At 41.9% G+C, this 17263-nt stretch overlaps 1 protein-coding gene across 1 annotated transcript in view; it reads right to left on the minus strand.

The window, feature by feature from the left end:
- Positions 1-17263, minus strand: part of LOC126481819 (ankyrin repeat domain-containing protein 33B-like) — a 138259-nt gene that overhangs the window by 7009 nt on the left and 113987 nt on the right. Inside the window, exon 6 of the mRNA XM_050105776.1 lies at positions 6249-6411. Coding sequence (XP_049961733.1) covers positions 6249-6411 — 163 coding nt within the window. The remainder of the gene's footprint in view (positions 1-6248; positions 6412-17263) is intronic.

Consider the following 17263-nt stretch of genomic DNA (forward strand, 5'->3'; position numbering starts at 1 on the left):
AGTTGAATAAACTTAAGTGTTTGGTTTTGATTTGTTGAAGAATGACATAGACAATCAAAACAAGAAACAGGTTTCTCCCTGGTTATAAAGGTTGATTTATTGTTTAACTGGGCCTACATTATGTATGCATAATGATTACTTGGTCTGACAACTACATGGCTCTCTCCACCTCCTGAAATATTTCTAGACGTCTGAAATAGATAACCATTTCTAATAGATTGTCTGATGGACTGACAGAAACATAAATTTCATATTTAATTGTAATGGGTGATCTCGATGTGGCTGTGAAAGGCTATGATGCGATGGAGATGATGTTTTGAGGATTGTGAAGGATGGGTTAATGGATTTGGCTGTGCAGGAGGCTAAGAGATGCTGCATAGGTTGGGATGGATTGGGATTAGACAAGGATCTCTAGATTAGAGGAAATGAGATGAAGTGATTCAGGGTGTATTTTGTGGAGGCAGTAAAGTGAGATATTAATAGGCTGTATATTGAAGGATGTAAGGTTGCTCAGTATTTTGGGGGATGGTCATGACAAAGTGGATTATATCTTCAGAGATTGTGAGCAGGGACTACTGGTTTTTTTGGTGGAAGTAGTTTATTACAGATGAACAGAAAAGAAAATTGGGGATCTGTTACATGATGATCACTTTGGCTTTAGGAGAGGTAAAGGCGCCAGAGAAACAGTCCTGATGTTGTGCTTGATAATGGAATCAAGGCTGAAGAAAAATCACGAAACTTTCATAGGAGCTGTTGATATGGAAAAAGCAATTGGCCATGTAAAATGATGCAAGATGTTCAAAATTCTGAGATGGGCTACAGGGTAAGATGGGTAATAATACAATATGTACGAGAACCAAGAATGAAGTGCTCACATTAAAAAGGATGTAAGAGAGGTATGCAGTCTTTCACTTTGCTGTTCAATCTGTATATTGATGAAGCACTGATGGAAATAAAAGAAAAATTCAAGAGTGAGATTAAAATTCAGGGTGAAAGGACATCACTGACAGGTTCACTGAGGACATTGTTATCCTCAGCCAAGGTGAAGAATTATTACAGGATCTGCTGAGTGGAATAAATGGTCTAATGAGTAAGGAATGTAGATTGTGGATAAACCCAAGAAAGATGAAAGTATTGAAAACTAGCAGAAATAATAATAGTGAGAAACTTAACATCAAAATTAGTGGTCATGAACTAGATGAAATTAAGGAATTCTGCTACCATGCAAGCAAAATAAGCCCATGACAGATGAAGAACATAACAAGCAGATTAGCACATGCTAAGAGGGTGTTCCTGGCCAAGAGAAATCTACTGGAATCAAACATAGGCCACAGCTCTCAGTTGGTATGCATCCCCAGAGCAGTGAGTTAAGTGTTTACCTTTTTCTTTATTTTCCTCATAGTTTATTTAATAAATTTCATCCATATTTTTCTGTTTATGAGATTCCATTTTGCATTTTTGTAAGGGTGAATTCATTCAGTCTATAGCGCAATAGTAGGTCACTGAACAGCCAGCTGCATAGTTCATTAATGCATCTGCACTCATTGGTGACATACCAGGAGAATGGCAAGTTGCATATCTAGAATCCTGTCTGATTTTGTATTTTATTTCCTCTGTTAGTCTTGGTAGTATGGTTGGGATGTGTGCATGCTGTGTGAAGATGCAGGAGGAACGGTCAGTCACCTTCAGGCTAGCGTCTTGGAGTGTAGCAGTGGCAGACCTTCTGGTGCATCAAATGGGATGCCTCATGTGTCACTTGTTTTCCCCATGGGCTCTGCTTCTGAGGCACTTCCTAGTGTACCCAGTGTGGTGGATTTGCCTCACTACAGGGTAAGTGGCAGGTGGTAATGTGTTCATGTCTCTCGAGACGGAGGACCAATGTGGAGACTTGCTGCCTGGCCTCACCCATTCACCCTGCTGCCTGGCCACTCCTTCAGCAGGGTCCGAGCAGGCAATTGGGGGGGAGGGCGGGGGTTACTAGTTACCAGGAGCTCCAACGTTAGGTGCATTATGCAGTCCCTTAGGCAGATAGCATTCAGGCCTGGAAGAAAAACCAGTGTGCACTCGGTATGTGTGCTGGGAAGTCTCACCCAAGATGTGGATGCGGCCTTGCCTGCAGCCATCGAGTGTGCAGGGTGCAGTCACCTGCAAGTTCTGGCTCACATCAGTACCTACAACTCTTGTCACATGGGTTCTGAGGCAATCCTCAGTTCATATAGGCAGCTAGTGGAGGTGTTGAAGACTACTGATCTCATGCACAGGATGCAATCAGAGCTGGAAATTTACAGCATTGTTCCCGCAACTGATTGGGGTCCTTTGGGTTTGGAGCCAAGGTTTCATCGACTCTGTGATGGTCTTGGCTGAATATTTCTAGACTTGTGTTATCAGATGGCGATTTGTAGGACTCCCCTTGGTAGCTCAGGGATACACTACACAAAAAGAAAGCAGCTACTCTGGTAGCAGAATACTTGTGGCATGTGCACATGAGGATTTTTAAGTTAGGTGGTAGTTTGAGGTGTTCTGATGGACACTTGCCAGTCCATACACACCAAGTGAAGTCAGGCAGCATTCAGAGAAAAGACACTTTGACTGTCAAAATTTTATCAGTAGACTGTTGAAGCATTTTTTCCCAAATTTGCTACCCCATCAGAAAAGTTCTCATGCTCTCTGAAACCCAAAGTGGAAAGCTCTGAGATATTTAATGAGTCATGAAACATATGTCAGAATGACAGATTAGAGGCCATATGAGTGGGAATGTTCATTGCAGCTCTCAAAAATATTGTCTTTATTGATGTCAAAATTGAGTGCGACAGTGAAGTTATCTAGTCACATATAACAGGTGTAGGTTAAATGAAGTTCATTGCTGGATGATCTTACCAGCCACCCAATTCTGCTGTGACAGTTCTAGAGCCATTCAAAGAAAACCTAAGGTCAGTACCATGTAAAGATCCAGGTCATGTAATACTAGTTGGAGGAAACTTTAACCTAATGAGTATAAAGTGTGATGTCTATGAATTCATTGCAGGGCGCATGAGAAATACTTTTGAACATGTTTTCTGTAATCTGTGTTGAGCAGCTAACTTGGCAGCCCACATACAATAGAAATATCTTAGACCTTTTAGCTATAAATAGGCGGGACCTTATCGAAAATGTCAGTAATATGGTTACAAAAGTTAATAAATCGGTTAAGAAGGCTATGTAGAGTAGATAAGCAGTTCTTAACATCTTACTTTGACAGTTAATTGGCTCACTTAGTACCAGTAAGATGGATGTACAGGAATTATGGGCAAAGTTTAAGCAGATTGTAAATCATGGTCTAGAGAGTTACGTGCCTAGTAAGTGGATAGAGGATGGAAAAGACCCACCAGGTTTAATAACGAAATTCGTAAGATGCTGAGGAAGCAGAGGCTGTTGTACTCTAGGATCAAAAGGGGAGGCACAGATGACAAGTGAAGATTAGTAGAGATTTATACATCTGTGAAAATATCTATGTGTGAAGCATACAACAACTACCACCATCACACCTTAGCAAGAGATCTGGTAGAGAACTGAGAAAATTCTGATTGTATGTAAAATTGCTAAGCGGATCTAAGGCTTCCATTCAGTCCCTTGTTGACCAGTCTGGTGTGGCAGTTGAAGATAGCAAAATGAAAGCCGAAGTTTCAAATTTCACATTCAAGAAGTCGTTTACTCATGAGAACCGTACAAATGTACCATTTTTTGCCCATCAGACAGACTCCCATATGAACGACATAGAAATAAGCATACATAGCTTAGAGAAGCCCCGGATGGAATCCCAGTTCAATTTTACGGCATTAGTCCCTTACTTAGCCTGCATTTATTGTGAATCTCTCACCCAGCACAAAATGCCAAGTGACTGGAAAAAAGTGCAGGTGGCACCAGTATATAAAAATGGTAGAAGAATGGATCCTCAAAATTACAGATCGATATCCCTAACTTTGGTTTGCTGCAGAATCCTTGAAAACATTCTCAGTTCGAATATAATAAACTTTCTTGAAACTGAGAAGCTTCTGTCCATGAATCAGAAATAGAAAGCACTGCTAGTGCGAAACTCAGCTTGCACTTTTCTCACGTGATATACTGCGAACTATGGATGAAGGGCAATAGGCAGATGCAATTTCAGTCTGTTGAAGGCTGTTAATGAAAGTATGAGTTCGTGGAATAAGTTCACAGATGTGCCCCAGGGAAGTGTGATAGGATCGCTGATGTTCTCTGTATACATAAATGATTTGGCGGACAGATTGAGCAGCAATCTGCGGTTATTTCCCGATGATGCTGTGGTGTATGGTAAGGTATCAAAGTTGAGTGACTGTAGGAAGACACAAGATGATTTAGACGAAATTTCTAGTTGGTATGATGAATGGCACCTAGTTCTAAATGTGAAAAGTGTAAGTTGATGTGGATGTGGAGGAACAACAAACCTGTAACGTTCAGATACAGTATTACTAGTGTCCTGCTTGACACTGTCAAGTTGTTTAAATATCTGGGCATCACATTGCAAAGCAATATGACATGGAATGAGCTGGTGAGAACTGCAGTAGGGAAGGCGAACTGTACACTTCAGTATATTGGTAGACTTTTAGGAAAGAGTGGTTGATCTGTAAAGGAGAATCCATATAGGATACTGGTGCTACCCATTCTCAGGTACTGCTTGAGTGTTTGGCATCCATACCAGATCAAATTGAAGGAAAATAGCGAATCAGTTCAGAGGTGGGCTGCTAGATTTTTTACCGGTAGGTTTGAACAACATGTAAGTGCTGCAGAGATGCTTCGGGAACTCAAATAGGACTCCCTGATGAGAAGGGGTCATTCCTTTTGGGAAACACTATTGAGAAAATTTAGATAACCAGTATTTGAAGCTGACTGCTGAACAGTTGTACTACTGCCAACATACATTGTGTGTACATACCATGAAGATAATATACGAGAAATTCGGGGTCGTGCAGAAGCATATAGATAGTCATTTTTCCATTGCTCTGTTTGCAAGTGAAACAGGAAAGTAAATGACATGCAGCATAATGTGGCTTATGGAGTATCTATGTAGATGTGGATGTCAGGAAGAAATTTTTGAGAATCTACATATGGAGCACATCATTGTATGGTAGTGGATTGATAAAGTAAGGAATTAGGATGTTCCATACTGAAGTGGTGAAGAAATGAACATATGAGAAACACTGGCAAGAAGAAGGGACAGGATGACAGGACATGTGTTAAGACATCAGCAAATAGCTTCCATGGTACTGCAGGGAGCCATAGAGTGTAAAAACTGTAGGGGAAAACAGAGATTGGAATGCGTTCAGTAAATAACTGAGGACGTTAATGCTCTGTAAGCATTATGAACCACCAGCCAAACCTCCTCACAATCTAACCTGTGAACCCTCTAAACCAGGGGTATTATTAGTTGCAACATGAAGGCTGAGATGAAGAGTTTAGCACACAGGGCGTGGTGGAGGGTACGCTGTACCACTACTAGTCGTTTCCTTTCCTGTTCCACTCGCAGATACAGTGAGGGAAAAATGACTGTCTATATGCCTCCATACGAATCCTAATTTCTCATATCTTATCTTCGTGGTCCCTCTGCAAATTTATGTTGGTGGCAGTAGGATCATTCTGCAGTCAGCTTCAAATACCAGTTCTTTAAACTTTCTCAGTAGTGTTCTTCGAAATAAATGTCTTCTTCCCTCTAGGGATTCACACTTGAGTTCCTGAAGCATATCCATAAGACTTGCATGCTGATCGATCCTATCAGTAACAAATCTAGTAGCTCACCTCTGAACTGCTTCAGTGTTTCTCTTTCAATCTGGTGCGGATCCCACACACCCTAGCAGTACTTGAGAATAGGTCGCACTAGTGTCCTATATGCGGTTTCCTGTACAGATGAAACACACTTTCCTAAAATTCTCCCAATAAACCGAAGTCGACCATTCGTCTTCCCTACCACAATCCTCACATGCTCATTCCATTTCATATCACTTCGCAATGTTCTTCACAGATACTTAAATGATGTGACTGTGTCAAGCAGAACACTACTAATGCTGTATCCAGACATTACGTGTTTGTTCTTCCTACTTATCCGCATTAACAGTATCTATCAGTAAGTCAAAAAACCAGCTTTGGAAATCATTAAATTCACATCAGTATGTTTTATTGTACTGTGCAGCCCCTGTACCTGGTGTATTACTAGTTGCAATACATTGTCAGATGGTGTGGCAGAGAGACTATGTTACCTTGGGCACGGTGAGTGGCCGGATAAGCGACTTGACAACTGGTGGCACATGTGGTGCAGCAGGCAGCACTGGGGAGCTGGCACACAGTGCAGCAGTCGTCAGCTGCGTCACCAGTGAGTAGCGAGACACTGCTGGTGGCGGTGACGAGGATGAGCCGGAGCTACTGCAACACGACAGGTGAACACATGCCTGGATTGTCATCCCACTCAGTGGAAGCATTTCACTCTCAAACACACAAAGTGTGATGGCGACTTGTGGGAGTAACAACATACCAAACACAACTTAACCCACTACTCTCAATAGCAAGAATTCATCACACAAAACTCTTATAGGAAGTACAGGCTGCAGTAGAAACAATAAAGAATTTTAAACACTGTATTTAAATTTAAAGAACTGTAACACTTTACACAATTTATTACACATATTACTTTTTGGAAAAAAAATATCCTTTAGGTGGTCACTCTTACAGTTAAGAGAGTGTTTGGCTCTTGCCACAACCTTCCAACGCATGTTGTTTTATAGTTGCCCAGTCCCCTTTTTGCAATAACTTTATTTTACAGGTTGTAATGTGGCCCTTTTTCTCTGAAAGCATCCACTAACATATTTCAGAATTCCCCTGATCAAGTAGCCATTCAGTTACATTGCTCTGTAGTTGCTGATCAGGGTTAGCATTGCCAGTGGCTGTTTTTAGCTTCCCTTCACTGTTTGTTCTTCTGCTTTTCCTATGTAGTTGGTGGAGTTTTCAAAGATCTGAAAGCTTAAAAGTTGGATGCATGAGATAACGGTCCTATTAAGAGGACTTGGCTGCTATAAAATTGTTGCACTCTGGGAGGGCTGGGTGGCAGATAGTGAGACTGGCCATATCTTTCGCCCAGCTCACTATCCAGGAGGATTACAGAACATGCATTCCTCTGTTGAAGGAAATGTGGAATTCTTTGCAAAAGCCTTTTAGGCACATAATAGATCTCTAGGCAGGTGTGGCTTCTCTCAGAGGTATGTGAATGTTCGTTATGATGCCTCAAAATTCTGTCATTTTTGGGAGAGCTTGCACTTTTGTGCTGTGCCTACGTCAGAGTTTTTCAGTCGTCAACGTCAGAATCACGTCATGGAGTGAGATAAGTCTCCTGGCTTGGCTGAAGTATAATGAGATAAGAAAGAGTAGGAGATTGTTTAAATTGTTACCATAGAAAGGGGTGAAGTGAGCCAGATTTTCAAGTTTTTAGTAAATACACCCATCAATTTTGTTTGCATATTTTATGGAACTTTAAATATATAATCTTCTAACAATGTGTTTGCGTTCATACTTTTTAAACATATTGGAGGGACTTTCTATGGGCTGAAGAGCTGTCTCACTTACCCCACAGAGGGTGAAGTGGGACAGACATTTATTTGTACGACTATGGCACACTAGTTCACTATGGAGAAGAAGTGGATCAGATTTTTTTTTTTTAAAGGGAAATAACACATCAGAGAATGTTGAGTAGGAAATTGTTTATTGTAATCTACTGTATACCAAACTTTGGTAGAGAACATTTTTTAAGTTACATTCAGGACCTTTTTCTGAAAGTAAGACAATTTTAATACATTAAAACATGAAATAAATAGTCTTACAAATCTATTTGCAGCTTTGCTGTATTGTTCATTGCTAATTTTCAATTCTCAGACTTTTGTATGTCAACATTCTTGCACAGTATTGGGAAGAGAAATCTTCATCTTGTGATGTGCTGATACACATCAATTTTCTGTACAATATTAGTGTACAAAACATCTTGGATGTCAGTTTCCTGATTGAAATGGAACACTATCATTTTTTTCCCTTCTCTTTTCTTTAGAAATTTGATGTGAAGTGTCTTATCCTTTGGCATGCCAATTATTTTTCCCACATATAGTTTTGTTTAATGGTCTTCTTCTGTGATGAATTTCACTACAATGAAGTCTCTGGGTTGTCCCCTGTTTATAATGCAAACTGAGGTTTAATTTCAACACTTCTGTTCTTAATTGCAGGAATCTGAATATCTCCATCACTGCTTCTATTCTCTTACATTACTGGTAACATTTTAACCTGTTGCATATCAGCAGAAGACTGGTGCTTGGAGATACTGGTATGTGTGGCAGAAGTTGTGGAAACATTCAGGTCAAAATCTGCAGGAGAAATGCTCATACTTGATTTGAAAAGTCCGTTTTCTACCTCTGCTTCTTGTGAAATCACTAGATTTGACTATGACAACGTTTTCAGATAGAACATCTTCAGCAGTTTTCTCAGACATGGAGTGCTGAACTCTCCTTTGAATTTTCTGCTGCACTTTCTCTGGATCTAATGGTGATGTACAACATGCTCTAAAGCCAGAGATGATGTTCCAGTGCATATTCTCAACCTTCTCCAGTGCTTCCTTCAGTTTTATTGGAAACTGGACTTTAGGCAGAAAGCCTTTGTACAGGTTCTTCCAGTTGATCAAAACAGCCATCCATGCTGCTTTAATGGGTCAGAATACTGCAACATACAGGGGCTGCGTAAGATGTGTAGAATTTGGGGGCAGCATTATGAAGGCAATGTTATGATCATGACACAATCTTATCACTTTCTGGGAGAGCTGACTTGGAAGATTGTCCCCTGTAACAACTTTTCTTCTATCAGATCTTCTCAAATATGGCAGCACTATTTTGACAAACCAACCATTCTCCAAATAATGGCATGTCAAACCAACCAGATTTGCTTACTGCATAATGTGAGCCTTCAACACTACCTTCTGTCCAAGTTGGGTAGAGACTTGTGCCTGCAGTCTTGTAGACAATAAAAGGGGGGGGGTATTTCTCCATTTCCAGTTCGATTTCCCTAAAAGATCCAGGATCATCTGTGAAATTTGTTTCATCATAGATTAGAGTCCTTTCTCGAGAAACTTCTTTCACATTAACTTCCAAGTTTTTGACATATCTGATGATGCAGTCTTCATCAAGAGCAGTTCTTGATCTTATCACATTTTCTGAAAGACGAAATGTGAGGTGAGGATGTCAACAAAAGAGATTCTGAATCAAATCCCTCTCATGTCTATTCTTGAATTTCTTCATATGATATCCATGTCGATCAAGAAAATGTTTTAGTGTGTCCCTAATATCATCACTTTGAAGAGGAATCCCTCACTCTGTACAGGTTAAAATTCCTTCTACTACTAATTTTTTATGCTCCTCACGTTAAACTTACTGACCTCCATGGTTCTTCTTAAATTTTTCATTTGCCCTATTTGCCAATGTAGTTTTTGGAACACTGAATTCCTCAGTTATTTTCTTTAAGCTTCTGCCACCTCTCCTATACGCTGTAATAGCATTTTGCATTGCTCATTCATCATATTTAAAGAGTCCACCACTCCCTACAGCTTGCTTGTAGTTACTGACCATGCCCCACTTCACCCCTGAAAGTGGCAATTATTTAAACAAATTGGTCTCTTGAGCGCATTAATGATACTAAAGTCAAGAAAATCTGTATGCAACATAACTTCAATACTAGGTCTGAGACTACAGTTAAGCTGAGAATTGTATTAACATTCCACAAAGCTATGGAGGAGGTTTGTGAAGCTACACTCCTGGAAATTGAAATAAGAACACCGTGAATTCATTGTCCCAGGAAGGGGAAACTTTATTGACACATTCCTGGGGTCAGATACATCACATGATCACACTGACAGAACCATAGGCACATAGACACAGGCAACAGAGCATGCACAATGTCGGCACTAGTACAGTGTATATCCACCTTTCGCAGCAATGCAGGCTGCTATTCTCCCATGGAGACGATCGTAGAGATGCTGGATGTAGTCCTGTGGAACGGCTTGCCATGCCATTTCCACCTGGCGCCTCAGTTGGACCAGCGTTCGTGCTGGACGTGCAGACCGCGTGAGACGACGCTTCATCCAGTCCCAAACATGCTCAATGGGGGACAGATCCGGAGATCTTGCTGGCCAGGGTAGTTGACTTACACCTTCTAGAGCACATTGGGTGGCACGGGATACATGCGGACGTGCATTGTCCTGTTGGAACAGCAAGTTCCCTTGCCGGTCTAGGAATGGTAGAACGATGGGTTCGATGACGGTTTGGATGTACCGTGCACTATTCAGTGTCCCCTCGACGATCACCAGTGGTGTACGGCCAGTGTAGGAGATCGCTCCCCACACCATGATGCCGGGTGTTGGCCCTGTGTGCCTCGGTCGTATGCAGTCCTGATTGTGGCGCTCACCTGCACGGCGCCAAACACGCATACGACCATCATTGGCACCAAGGCAGAAGCGACTCTCATCGCTGAAGACGACACGTCTCCATTCGTCCCTCCATTCACGTCTGTCGCGACACCACTGGAGGCGGGCTGCACGATGTTGGGGCGTGAGCGGAAGACGGCCTAACGGTGTGCGGGACCGTAGCCCAGCTTCATGGAGACGGTTGCGAATGGTCCTCGCCGATACCCCAGGAGCAACAGTGTCCCTAATTTGCTGGGAAGTGGCGGTGCGGTCCCCTACGGCACTGCGTAGGATCCTACGGTCTTGGCGTGCATCCGTGCGTCTCTGCGGTCCGGTCCCAGGTCGACGGGCACGTGCACCTTCCGCCGACCACTGGCGACAACATCGATGTACTGTGGAGACCTCATGCCCCACGTGTTGAGCAATTCGGCGGTACGTCCACCCGGCCTCCCGCATGCCCACTATACGCCCTCGCTCAAAGTCCGTCAACTGCACATACGGTTCACGTCCACGCTGTCGCGGCATGCTACCAGTGTTAAAGTCTGCGATGGAGCTCCGTATGCCACGGCAAACTGGCTGACACTGACGGCAGCGGTGCACAAATGCTGCGCAGCTAGCGCCATTCGACGGCCAACACCGCGGTTCCTGGTGTGTCCGCTGTGCCGTGCGTGTGATCATTGCTTGTACAGCCCTCTCGCAGTGTCCGGAGCAAATATGGTGGGTCTGACACACCGGTGTCAATGTGTTCTTTTTTCCATTTCCAGGAGTGTATTTTGTATTTTAACTGTTTTGGTATGAAAGAAAAGAAAGATGTCTGAATTACATACCAACAAAATTAACTTCAAACACTATGTATCTGCTTTATTAAACTTTGATGCACATAAAGTGCAGAGATCACTTTCAGGGTGAGCCACCAGATGTCAGCACCAACAAAACAGCAAATATAATGTAATGTCATTGGCAGTGATCTCCAGTTCTGGCAGCAAGACAGCTGAGTTTCAGACGGTTCTTGGTGAACACACTTCTTTTCTGACTATTGTAGAATAACTCTTCACTTTAGGTTTTTGTATACACTTCAGGTTAGGATAGGAGAGATGGCTGATGAGATGAGCCTTGCTACTGCTGGAAGGATGTCCATACACCGAGTACAAAGAAAGGTGGATATTGCATCCTCCAGCCACTGCTGCCGCCAGCTACCTCAAGTATGCTCCACGTGCTCTGATAAGATGAGCCATTGTCACACCCATCAACACTGTTCAGACGCAAAGTTAGTTCGCTCCCTTCAGTAGCTGGCAACACGATCTTAAAGACCCGCAACCACCTTGTTGCAATGTACATTCTTGGGAATCTTGTGGTGTTCACCCCTGTCTTTCTGCGGACTTCCTTCATCTACTTAACAACTTACGCAGTCACTGGCTGTGCCTGCGAATTATTAACGTAACTGTGTTTTATTGTCTCTACCACATGTGCGAAGATTATACTTTGAGTTGTATTCCATTGTCTGATTGTTAATGGTTCTTTTTAAGGTGTCATTGGGTAACTTTCAGGTTCAAAAACAGATACTTTTGTTATAGCGTCCATTTGCTTCGATTCATAGCTAGAAGGACCCTCCTCCCATGTGAATCATGTGGTACCCACTTGTTTCACGCTTAATTGAGCCATCCCTATTAATATTCATTTAAATGAGACATTTTCCGTTGTGCGACAGTATTATCGTTTTCATTTAATTTGTGTGATCATTTGGGGAGGTCCTCACTCTGTTGGGCATCAGAATTTGGTTTTGTGCAACTTAGGGGTGTGCTCTGACCACAACCGACACCTCTCAAAGTCCCAAGTGGTAGTTGGCCTGAAGCACACACACAGGATACCAAGAACCCCCCCAACCCGCAAGCAAAAAAAGGTCAGAGGTCAGCCGATGTGACCGGTTGTAATGGATGTGGTCAGAGTGTAAGCGGTTGCTCTGTGTTGTTGGAACAATCACTTCATACTGATACTCATAAACGCTCGATATGCATCTTCAGCTTTTCACAGCGTAATGAATAATCCATTAAATTTTGGACGTGCAACCTTGCAAATTCTCTCGCTTCTGCCGCTTATTTTCCGACCACCCCCAAAGTGAGTTAAAGAATTTCTTCGTCAACTTCAACGATGACGGAAGATACAATGTCGGAAAATCAATAGAAGTAGAATTTGCACAGCTGCATGCCCGAAATATAACAGATTGCAGCTCACTGTATGTTATGAAATGTTTCAGTGAAATGGTATGCTGTGGCTTGAGCATCCCCTGTGTTATTAAAACACAGAAATAGATGACCAATAATACTTTTCATGTTTGGGACCACTCGGGAATAGTAGCAGCCCAGAGGAACAACCTAAGATTTATTCATATGTCATAATAAGGGGAACTGTGGGCCTCCAATCGTCAAATTTTTGAGAAAATCGGACTCAGTGTTTATCATCTCCAGAAGCATTCCCAAAAAATCTGTGGAGTTCACAAAATACTATGTACAAAAAAAGATTAAAATCCAAGTCTGACAGCAGTGAGGTTCTTCGCGTAAATAAGAGTGTGACAATATCGGACGTGGAGTATTCTTTATGGCAGACTCGTATCTACTTAGAGAGAAGCTGAAGCTGCTGCATCAACTTATAAAATGGTCTTTCTACAGATCACCAACGTCATCCACAGATATAACCGAAAACTCTAGCTCCGTCATTTGAAATCAGTCTGAGTTGACTTCCGTGACAAAATAGGGCGTTAAATATCTACTTGACGTTTTGATCTCTGTTAGTTTGGATGATGATGCAGAAGAGTCGAAACTGGTAAGCTGTTTAAAGTCCATCCAATGCGATCAAGCTATGGTGTTATACTTAATACCAGTACATACAAGACACAGTAACAGCTATTGTTCCAATATCCACGAGAAAATGAATATACGGAGAAAGATTTCAGGGCGGTTTGCCTTGGTAGTAAGGCAAATTTCTGAACTAGAAATGTTCTGCAATATACTCGCGTTTACTTCCAGGACACTTGGTACTTGGATAGAAATATTGTGATTCTGTAAAGGATAGTCAAATGAAAACCAGATGGATGCAAAAAAGTAAGTAAACTGTTTAGTGTAATCATGAAGTAATCGCCATAACTGTTAATATACATTATTCCACTGTGACACAAGACGGTCAATACCTATACGGAAAGATGTTTTCGGTTGTAGCCAGGCGTGCACCTCTAGTCCGAAGCAAATCGACGGCCGCGAATGTCTTTCTTCAGGCCTCAAAAACTACGGAAATCGCATGGGGAGCGATCGGGACTGTGTGGAGGATGTGCAAGGGTTTTCCAGCGAAACAACCTTAGCAACATGTAGGCAGGTCTGGGTGAAATTGTGGTTCCGTAGACAACTGCAAACATATTTTCATGAAGACAAATGAATTAACAGTTACGACAATTACTTTTGAAATAATAAGCAACTTACTTACTTTTCTCTCCATCTGTCTCGTTTTCATTTGACGCCCCTTATTCAATGGAAAAGATCACGATCAAGCATTCTCAGCTAAATGGATTTGCCTCGAGGGGGGGGGGGGGGGGGGAAGCTCGACGATGGATAGGATATCATACAGCCAGCTTTATGATAATTATGATGGGAAAAGAAATGTATTTTGACTGAAAAGGAAGGAGCTCTATAACAGCCCAATGTGACTATGGCATCAAGGAATAAAATGTTTAAAAGAATAAATGAGATCATTTTTGAGATTGCTGTGAAATACAGAGAACGTGTTGTTGTTGTTGTTGTTGTGGTCTTCAGTCCAGAGACTGGTTTGATGCAGTCCTCCATGCTAATCTATACTGCGCAAGCTTCTTCATCTCCAAGTAACTACTGGAACTTACATCCTTCTGAGTCTGCTTCGTGTATTCATCTCTAGGTCTCCGTCTACAATTTTTACCCTCCACGCAGCCCTCCAATACTAAATTGGTGATCTGTTGATGCTTCAGAATATGTCCTACCAACCGATCTCTTCTTCTAGTCAAGTTGTGCCACGAATTCCTCTTCTCACCAATTATATTCAGTACCTCCTCATTGGTTACGTGATCTACCCATTTAATCTTCAGCAACCTTCTGTAGCACCACATTTCGAAAGCTTCTATTCTCTTCTTGTCTAAACTAGTTATTGTCCATGTTTCACTTCCATACATGGCTACACTCCATATAAATACTTTCAGAAAAGACTTTCTGACACTTATATCCATACTGGATGTTAACAAATTTCTCTTCTTCAGAAACGCTTTCCTTGCCATTGCCAGTCTACATTTTATATCCTCTCTACTTCGACCATCATCAGTTATTTTGCTCCCCAAATAGCAAAACTCATCTGCTACTTTAAGTGTCTCATTTCCTAACCTAATTCACCCAGCATCACCTGATTTAATTTGACTACATTCATTTATCCTTGTTTTGCTTTTGTTGATGTTCGTCTTATATCCTCCTTTCAAGACACTGTCCATTCCGTTCAACTGCTCTTCCAGGTCCGTTGCTGTCTCTGACAGAATTGCAATATCATCGGCAAAACTCGAAGTTTTTATTTCTTCTCCATGGGTTTTAATTCCTACTTCAAATTTTTCTTTTGTGTCCTTTACTGCTTACTCAATATACAGATTGAATAACATCGGGGATAGGCTACAACCCTGTCTCATTCCTTTCCCAACCACTGCTTTCCTTTCATGCCCCTCGATTCTGGTTTCTGTACAAATTGTAAATAGCCTTTCGGTCCCTGTAGTTGACTCTGCTACCTTCAGAATTTGAAAGAGAGTATTCCAGTCAACATTGTCAAAAGCGTTTTCTAAGTTTAAAAATGCTAGAAACGTAGGTTTGCCTTTTCTTAATCTGTCTTCTAAGATACGTCGTAGGGTCAGTATTGCCTCACGTGTTCCAACATTTCTACGGAATCCCAACTGATCATCCCCAAGGTCGGCTTCCACCAGTTTTTCCATTCGTCTGTAAAGAATTCGTGTTAGTATTTTGCAGCGTGACTTATTAAACTGATAGTTCGGTAATTTTCACACCTGTCAACACCTGATTTCTTTGGGATTGGAATTATTATATTCTGCTTGAAGTCTGAGGGTATTTCGCCTGTCTCATAGATCTTGCTCACCAGATGGTGGCTCTCCCAAGACTACCAGTAGTTCTAATGGAATGTTGTCTACTCCCGGGGCCTTGTTTCGACTTTGGCGCCCTGTCAAATTCTTCACGAGTATCATATCTCCCATTTAATCTTCCTCTATGCCCTCTTCCATTTCCATAATATCGCCCTCAAGTACAACGCCCTTGTGTATAATCTCTATATATTCTTTCCACCTTTCAGCTTTCCCTTCTTTGCTTAGAACAGGTTTTCCATCTGAGCTCTTGATATTCATACAAGTGGTTCTCTTTTCTCCAAAGGTTTCTTTAAATTTCCTATAGGCAGTACCCATAGTGATATATGCCTCTACATCCTTACATTTGTCTTCTAGCCATCCTTGCTTAGTCGCTTTGCACTTCCTGTCGATCTCATTTTTGAGACGTTTGTATTCCTTTTTGCCTACTTCATTTATTGTATTTTTATATTGTCTCCTTTCATCAATTAAGTTCAATATCTCTTCTGTTACCCAAGGGTTTCTACTAGCCTTCGTCTTTTTACCTACTTGATCCTCTGCTGCCTTTACTATTTCATCCCTCAAAGCTAACCATTCTTCTTCTTCTGTATTTATTTCCCCTTTTATTGTCAGTCTCTCTCAAACTCTCTACAACCTCTGGTTCTTTCACTTTATCCAGATCTCATCTCCTTAAATTTCTGCCTTCTTTCATGATTTTTAAACCAAGTGTTAGCTATGATCACGTTATGCTCTGTGTAAAATACTAGCAGGCGGCTTCCTCTTTCGTTCCTTACCACCATTCCATATTCACCTACTACATTTCCTTCTCTTCTTTTCCTGCTATCGAATTCCAGTCCCCCATGACTAACACTATCTGAATAATTTCTTTTATCTCATCATACATTTCTTCAATCTCTTCGTCGTCTGCGGAACTAGTTGGCATATAAACTTGCACTACTGTCGTAGGTGTGGGCTTCGTGTCTATCTTGGCGACAATAATGCGTTCACTATGCTGTTCGTAGTAGTTTACCCACGCTCCTATTTTTTTATTCATTACTAAACCTGCTCCTGCATTACACCTATTTTATTTTGTATTTATAACCCTGTATTCACTTGACCAGAAGTCTTGCTCCTCCTGCCACCGAATTTAACTAATTCCCACTATATCTAACTTTGACCCATCTATATCCGTTTTTAAATTTTCTAACCTACCTACCAGATTACGGGATCTGACATTCCACGCTCCAATCCTTAGGACGCCAGTTTTCTTTCTCCTGATAACGATGTCCTCCTGAATAGTTCCAGCCCGGAGATCCGAATGGTGAACTATTTTACCTCCGGAATATTTCACCCAAGAGGACGTCATAATAATTTAAGCATACAGTAAAGATGCCCGCCCGGTTAGCCGAGCGGTCTAACGCACAGCTTTCCGGAGCGGGAAGGTGCGCCTGGTCCCTGGCACGAACCCGCCCGGCGGACTTGTGTCGAGGTCCGGTGAGCCGACTAGTCTGTGGATGGTTTTTAGGCGGTTTTCCATCTGCCTCGACGAATGCAGGCTGGTTCCCCTTATTCCGCCTCAGCTACACTATGTCGGCGATTGCTGCGCAAACAAGTTCTCCACGTACGCGTACACTGCCATTACTCTACCACGCAAACATAGGGGT

The sequence above is a fragment of the Schistocerca serialis genome, chromosome 5, assembly GCF_023864345.2.
Source record: "Schistocerca serialis cubense isolate TAMUIC-IGC-003099 chromosome 5, iqSchSeri2.2, whole genome shotgun sequence".
In the NCBI taxonomy this organism is placed as follows: Eukaryota; Metazoa; Arthropoda; class Insecta; order Orthoptera; family Acrididae; genus Schistocerca; species Schistocerca serialis.